This window comes from Quercus lobata, chromosome 5 (genome assembly GCF_001633185.2).
Source record: "Quercus lobata isolate SW786 chromosome 5, ValleyOak3.0 Primary Assembly, whole genome shotgun sequence".
NCBI lineage: Eukaryota > Viridiplantae > Streptophyta > Magnoliopsida > Fagales > Fagaceae > Quercus > Quercus lobata.
The window spans coordinates 54851497-54859457 of record NC_044908.1 but is presented as its reverse complement, the minus strand read 5'-3'; the positions used below and the strand labels follow the sequence as shown (position 1 = coordinate 54859457).

General features: G+C 34.4%; 1 protein-coding gene across 1 annotated transcript; it reads left to right on the top strand.

Moving 5' to 3' along the window:
* Window positions 1-1170: 1170 nt before the first annotated feature.
* On the top strand, window positions 1171-7376 carry LOC115989580 (CSC1-like protein ERD4). Its single transcript, XM_031113336.1, has 6 exons — window positions 1171-1933; window positions 3988-4133; window positions 4493-4768; window positions 5146-5990; window positions 6377-6632; window positions 6780-7376. Exons 1-6 carry the CDS (start codon window positions 1663-1665, stop codon window positions 7155-7157), a joined length of 2172 nt encoding a protein of 723 aa, XP_030969196.1. The 5' UTR covers window positions 1171-1662; the 3' UTR covers window positions 7158-7376.
* Window positions 7377-7961: the final 585 nt, after the last annotated feature.

Here is a 7961-nt window from a genome sequence, read left to right as displayed (position 1 = left end):
TTTACTGAATAAATAAAGGTAAATGTTAGTTAAAATAATATGATAAGACTCATAAATAGTATAAAAGAGTGTAGTAAGACTTATAAATAATAACAAAAATAAGTTAAATAGTAAAATAAGTTAGCAAAAAATAAATTAGCCAACTGAGAGGAAGATATCTCATGAGATTGTGTTATAAGTTAATTTTTTTCTATATTAGGCTATTCGGCCATTATGCTCAATTATGGTTCTTGGTAAAAAAATTTGATCACTATGCTTTGCCATGGTCCTTAGACTGTTTGTATTCTTTTTGGATTATAAGCCTAACCTCCCACATGGTTAGAGTATTGATATAAGTAGATGTAAAATAGCATAAGCCCCAAATTTTGCCAACTAACCCCAATCACTCGTATTGGCTTATGCATCTATTTTACTACAATACTTCTGCAAAAATATATTTCAGCACTATTGTTGTGCATTTCTTCTCAAAAAAAGAACAAAGATCCTAGAAAGTTGGTTGGCAACCAATTATCACACAGATCAATCTTTGTTATTATAATATGTGACATAATTAGAAAGCGCATAATAAAGAATGATTACACTCATACCAAGCCAGATCAACCATACGCTGTATCCCATGACCAGCTTGCATGACCTAGCTGATTCTTTTTCCTTCTTCATTTTATTGGGGTCAAGCAAAATGAATCAATTTTTTTGGCTAAGAGATAAATAATGCAGCCACCTACAACAACTTAACTCAATTCATTTTATTTTTATTTCTTTTTGCTTGAAAGGAAAGATTTAAGCACAAGACTAGAACTACACAAGCAAAGATTAAGAACCCCATTTGACCTTATCAACATATAAACCAACAACCTTTGTTTTTCTCACTACCTCACCTGAATTGAACCATCACCAACAGTTGCTTCATGTATCAGAACGTCACTTTTTATTTTATTTTATTTTATAATAATTGTTATTTTTTATGTGTATGAGAATCAGAATTACCCCACCATATCTCAGAGCTCACATGCATGGTTGGCCCATAAAAAGAGACTTATCGTCAATTGTTAGAAATTTTGTCCTTTTAAAGTCCCCCTTTTTTTCGGATTTTATTATATACGGAAAACTTGTCACCCTTTTTAACTCTCTGTCCCCCCCCTACATTATCAATCTCCATCATCCAAATCCATTTCCACAGTACTCTCTCTCTCTCTCTTTGTGTGTCCAATGCGTGTGTGAGTGAGCATTAAAAGAATGAAACCGGAAACACAAAAACTTTGAAATGAAACATTGAAAGAGCAAAATAAAGTCTTACCCCACAACCAGCTAATCACTCCTCCAGATATTTATTACACACCTTTTCTCTTTCAAACAACCAAAAAATAATTGCATAATTTGCTTTCTTTTTTGTCAAAAACGTAACTACCAACCAATCTTCATTCATGATCACATCTTTTCCTTCTTCATCTCCTAACGGTTACTTTTTGCTTTCTCTCTTTCAATGATCCCATTAACCCGCTCTTTCCATTTCCATTCCTATATGCTTATTCTCCTCCACTCCTAAATATACCTTCTTTTCACAGTTTCAGTCACTCACTCAGTCACGCTTTTGAGAGAGAGAGAGAGAGAGAGTTCTGGCATAAACTGAGAGAAAAAAGAGCTTGTTAGAGAGAGACCCAGATGGATTTTAGTTCGTTTTTGACGTCCTTAGGGACATCCTTTTTGATATTCATAGTATTGATGTTGTTGTTCGCATGGTTGTCGAGTAAGCCTGGGAACAGCGTGATTTACTACCCGAATCGGATCTTGAAGAGTTTGGATCCCAATGAAGGCGGGTCCAGGACCCGGAACCCGTTTTCGTGGATCCATGAGGCCATGTCCTCAACGGAACAGGACGTTATCTCCGCCTCAGGATATGACACTGCTGTCTACTTTGTGTTCTTGAGCACTGGTTTGTCTCTGTCTCTGTCTCTCTCTCACTCTCAATTTCTCTGTTACTTTCTGCTTGTAGTTTTGGTAAAGTTCTGATCTTGTTGTGCTTTTCATGGATTAAAAAAAAAATTTTTTTTTTTGAATACTATAATTGTATTGGGTTGGTGTAATTCTAGTTCTGGGATGTCATTCCTTGGAAACAATTTTTTATTTTTATTTAATGAAAATTCAAAATTTTTTTTCCTCCTTTTTGAAAAAAGTGAGCGGCTTTTAGATGTTGTCATACTTGTGGGAAATGATTTTTTATTTATTTTTTATTTCCTTTTTTTAAGTAAGGATGTTGTTGCAATTGATATTTATGGAGTAGTCAAGTGTGCGCTCATATGTGGAAAGACATTTAATGTTCTAAAGTGGATTACAAAATATAACCCTTTGATAATTCCCCACAATATGGTTGTTTGACTGTTGAAATTATTTGCAAGTTTTACTTATCAAAAAAAAAAAAAAAAAAAAATCAGTTGCAATTTTCACACAAATATTGGGGATCTGTATTGCTATTTGTGGGAAGTGACTTCTATTTTTTATTATTTTTTTAATACCTTTTTTTGAGTAAGGATGTTGTTGCAATTGACACTTATGGAGAAGTCAGAGTGTACTCATATGTGGAAAGACATTTAATGTTTAAATTGGATTAGAAGATTTACCTTTTGATAGTTGCCCACAATATTGTTGCTTGTTTGTTGAAATTATTTGCAAGTTTTACTGATCAAAAAAGAAAAAAAGAAAAAGAAATTAATTTCAAGTTTCACACCTATATTGTGGATCTGTATTGCTATTTGAGGAATTGGAATGACAGAATAGATCGTACAATGCAACTTTTTGTAAGTAATTTTAAAATCTTCAGTATTTGGTTATATTAGAGCTCGGACTTGGTGTGATTGCAAATACCACTGCCCAAGCTATGTGTGGTGGGTTTGAGTTCGAGAATCAGTCTCTCTAAAATTAGGGGTAAAGCTGCCTATCAACCACCTTTCCCAAACTTCACAGAAATAAGAATCTTTTATATTGGGTACAGCATATAGTATTTGGTTATATTATTATCTTTTCAAATGAGAAAACGATAAAAGAATTTCATTAATGGTTAATAGAATCTTTCTTTTTTGAGAGGCACTATGGGCAGAGCCTCATCCATTCAAATCACACAGTAATCACCCACGTGGACATGTCTAGACAGTTTATGTGTGACTATATTCGTTTTTGGTTTTTCCATGACTAATGCTGTGCCTCCTCAGTACCTTTCTGTTAAGGTTTGCATCCTCATTGATTAAGTCCTTAGAAGAGAAGTTAGGCTTTGCGGATTGTAATACATTTATCAGAGATAGACTGATGCAAGTGTTTTGTAATCAAAGTGGGGGAAAATACAATGATGGAAGAGGGAAGGCTGTTTCAAGAGAAATTGTAGCAATTTGGCAAGATTACCTATTGGAAGTTGCTTGAAGAGTTGAAATGATGAGTTTAGACTTTTAATTTGTATAATTTTAAGGATATGCTAGTTCATCTTGGTATGATGGCAAGTGCCCTTCTATCAAGCAACAGGTTGTGGGTTTGAGTTTGGAAGTCAGTCGCTCAAAAAAAAAATTGTGGATAAGGATACTTACCATGACCTCTCCCAAACCCCGCAAAAGTGGGAGTTTTGTGTACTGAGTACAACTTTTTCTTTTTTAACGTTCCCAAGAGCTAGTTAATTGACTTAATTCTGTGTAAGGCCTATATAAGAAATATCTTAGTGAGCGTTTGGATCCGTGTTTGCGGATCCACGTTCATATTTTCTGCCCTTTTTTTTTTTTGTCCCAACAGTAAAATCACATAGATTCACTGTGCAGAGACAAAATTTACTGTTCATGTACTGTTCACGGGTTCACGGCACTATTTACACGTTAAAAAATTATTTTGCTACCGTGTTTTCAGTTTTTAGTTTCAACAAAAATAAGTTGTATTCAAACGGACTAAATCTATTAATCTGGAGAAATGCAAAAAAATTCTTATATTCTCCTTTTTTCAATTAATCTGCAGTGTTGGGAATCTTGGTTTTATCTGGCTTAGTGCTGCTGCCAGTTCTTCTACCAGTTGCTGCCACTGACGATGGTGTAAAGATTGCCTCAACCACAAGCAATGGGACTTTTAATGACCTTGACAAGTTAGCCATGGGAAATGTTAAGGTATTCCACACTACCATTCATAATCTGGATCGATAATTCTATTTCTTTTATTCTCTCAGCACATTAGGTTAGTAAGTGATCAGGATGGCTTAGATTTATTAGACTTGTCAAAGTGCACATGGTAAATTATTTTAACCACCAAATAATATCTCATACATATCAGATGAATATGTTCAGGGGCACAATTTACAGAGCTGATGGTGCTGAATATATGATTTCTGTGTCATGCTATTCAACTAATATATCGTTTCTTGATGAATCCAAGCTATTAATGGCTTTCTATTTTGTTTGTTTAGTTAGCAATCTATGCCTGTTCATTTCTTCTGAATGCAGTTTTTCGTGTTTCTTTGTAAATACAGGAGAACAGTTCTCGCTTGTGGGCATTCCTGTTAGCCACTTATTGGGTTTCATTTGTCACATATTTCCTGCTATGGAAGGCTTATAAGCATGTCTCTGCACTGAGAGCTGATGCTCTTATGTCTCCTGAAGTGAGAGCAGAACAATTTGCCATTCTTGTTAGAGACATACCTCCAGTCCCTGAAGGTCAAACAAGAAAAGAACAGGTTGATTCATACTTTAAAAGGATCTATCCCGAGTCGTTTTACAGATCAATGGTGGTCACAGACAACAAAGTGGTAAGGCATTGAGTTGCTATTTATACTTACTTTCTTTTTTTGTTGCATTAATTTGACCGTTAAATATTGCACAGTGCTCATAGAATTGTTTATATCTATGCACTAGTGATATATTTGTCTGAGAAATTTACTTTATCATAATTTCTCAGCTTTTGATGATACTAAATTATTATTATAATACATGGATATATCATATTTGAAGGTTCAAATTTAAGACAATATCTCATTTGAAGCTGAATTGTGTGAGCATTCAAGATGAATTAGAAAAAATACCATAGGTTGGATATGATTATCTCATTTGATTTGAATGGTTTATGGTGTGTTTTTACATTTTTGGTGGTAATATATGCATTTATAACATTGATTGATTCTGTTAGGTGAACAAACTTTGGGAAGAATTAGAAGGGTACAAGAAGAAGCTTGCCCGTGCTGAAGCAGTATATGCGCAGTCAAAAAAAACTGGCAAACCAGAAGGAGCAAGGCCCACTAATAGAATTGGCTTCCTTGGTCTGATTGGTAAAAAAGTTGATAGCATAGAGTACTATAATGAGAAGATTACTGAAGTAACCCCAAAACTGGAATCGGAACAAAAAGACACTCTCAGAGAGAAGCAGCTAGATGCTGCTCTGGTCTTCTTCTCAAGCAGGGTGGCTGCAGCTTCTGCAGCTCAGAGTCTACATGCTCAAATGGTTGACAAATGGACAGTTACAGAGGCTCCGGAATTTCGTCAAATGATATGGACTAATCTTAAAATCAGTTTTTTTCAGAGGCAGGTGCGACAATATGTCATCTACATTGTTGTGGCCTTGACGATAGTTTTCTTCATGATTCCAATTGGATTTATTTCTGCTCTCACAACACTGAAAAATTTGAAAAAATATCTACCTTTTTTAAAGCCAATTGTGGATATGGATGCAATCAAGACAGTTTTGGAAGCTTACCTCCCTCAGCTTGCACTCATTATTTTTTTGGCTTTGCTGCCGAAGTTCCTTTATTCTCTCTCCAAAGCTGAGGGAATACCCTCTGAGAGTCATGTAGTAAGAGCTGCTTCAGGGAAATATTTTTATTTCATAGTGTTAAATGTTTTCATTGGAGTGACAGTGGGTGGAGCATTGTTCAGTACTTTCAAGTCCATTAAGAAGGATCCCGACTCTCTACCTGACTTACTAGCGGCTGCCCTGCCACTCAATGCCACGTTCTTCCTGACCTTCGTGGCTTTGAGGTAAGATTATGATTTTGCATTTTTATATATTTGTGGTTTCTTTTTTATTCAGTAAACCCCAACAACACCCCCCCCCCCCCCCCCCCCAAACAAAAAAAAAAAAAAAAAAAAGAGGAGGTTCCTGTTGATGAGAATGCTGTTCTTTTGGTCATGATCTGGAGTGATGACATTTTTTGTGAATCAAATCTATAGGGTGGATGTGCACCCTCAAATGATATGGGAAATAAATGGAACTATATCATTTCTCTTGGTGCCATACACCCTTTGTATCAAAATCCGGCTTTTTCCTGATTTTCTTTAATATATTATTTGGTCTTTTATTTTTGCTTGCTATCTGTTTTTATGCAGTCACTTTTCATTTAATTTATTAATTCTTTGTTTCCCAGGTTCTTTGTTGGCTATGGTCTTGAATTGTCCAGAATAGTTCCTCTAATTATATTCCATTTAAAGAGGAAGTATCTTTGTAAGACTGAAGCTGAGGTGAAGGAAGCTTGGTACCCAGGAGATCTTCGGTATGGAACTAGGTTTCCTGGTGACATGTTGATCGTCACAATTGTCCTCTGTTACTCTGTTATAGCTCCTATTATTATCCCATTTGGTGTGGTTTACTTTGGTTTGGGTTGGTTAATTCTTAGAAATCAGGTAAAGTTCATTTATTTTATTTGAATTTCTGATATTTTTTTTTTTGTTTTACCAAGCTTCTTTGCTGAGCTCTAGCATGCTCAAATATTTGCCCCCCTCTTTTTTTTCATGTTAATTTAGTTTTCTTTCTTATGTTTTATGTGACAGGCACTGAAAGTTTATGTTCCAGCTTATGAAAGCTATGGAAGGATGTGGCCACACATGCATAAACGCATCCTAGCAGCTCTGATAATATACCAACTTACTATGTTAGGTTACTTTGGGGTGAAGCAATTCATCTATGCACCGCTCATACTTCCAGCCATCATACTGTCCCTCATATTTGGCTATGTCTGCAGTAAGAAATTCTACCGATCTTTCTGCGACACAGCTCTGGAAGTTGCTTGCCGCGATTTAAAGGAAATTCCTCATATGGAACAAGTTTTCAGATCTTACATCCAACCAAGCTTGAGTTCTGACAAGATTGAAGATGATCACTTTGAAGATGCCTTATCACAAGTTTCAAGATCAACGTCATTTGTTTGATGTACATTCTCGTATTTCCACAGGATTTGTGTTGGTGTGTATAATCTGGTTAGCAAAACTTTTTGGAACTTAGCATGTTTGTTTATATGTTAAGCATTGGGAATCATGGTATTGGGTTGTCTGTAATATATTACTTTCATTTGCACCAGTTGTGTGGATTTATTCTTATTATAGTACTGTTTAATCTTTTACTTTCAAATTAAAATGATATCATTGAATTGTCCTGCATTCCAATTTACACAATTCATGATTTTTTTTTTAATAGAAGGAAACGATGCATATTTAATTAGTAAATATTAGATTCTCAAAAAGAAATAGTTAGTAAATAATAATAAATAAATAAAGAGTTAGATTTAAAGAATTTTCTAAGAAGTACTTATCTAATTTAATTGTGATCTGTATAAAAAGTTACAATGAGGCTATTATTTATATAGTATGTACATATAGAGACGGAGAAACATTTTTTTTTTTTTTTTTTTTTTTTTTTAAGAGAGCTACCTAACATATGATATTTATACTAAATAGCCAATTGTGGATTTTTCGGAAAAGTATTTAGGGAATTTTAACTTAATTTTGAGTCGAAATATGATATTTTGTGACCAATAAAAATTATATGCCTACAACATTAAATAAATGAATTGATAGATCGTAGATCATAGAAAAACAAAAATTATTTCTTCCATATGTGACCTTGTGAATTGTTTACACGTGAAAACGCCATTTAAAAAAAAAAAAAAAACGAAAAAAAAAGAAAGAAAGATGCGTGTAGTTGGTAATCTAGCTCAACAATATTGCTAGATCGAA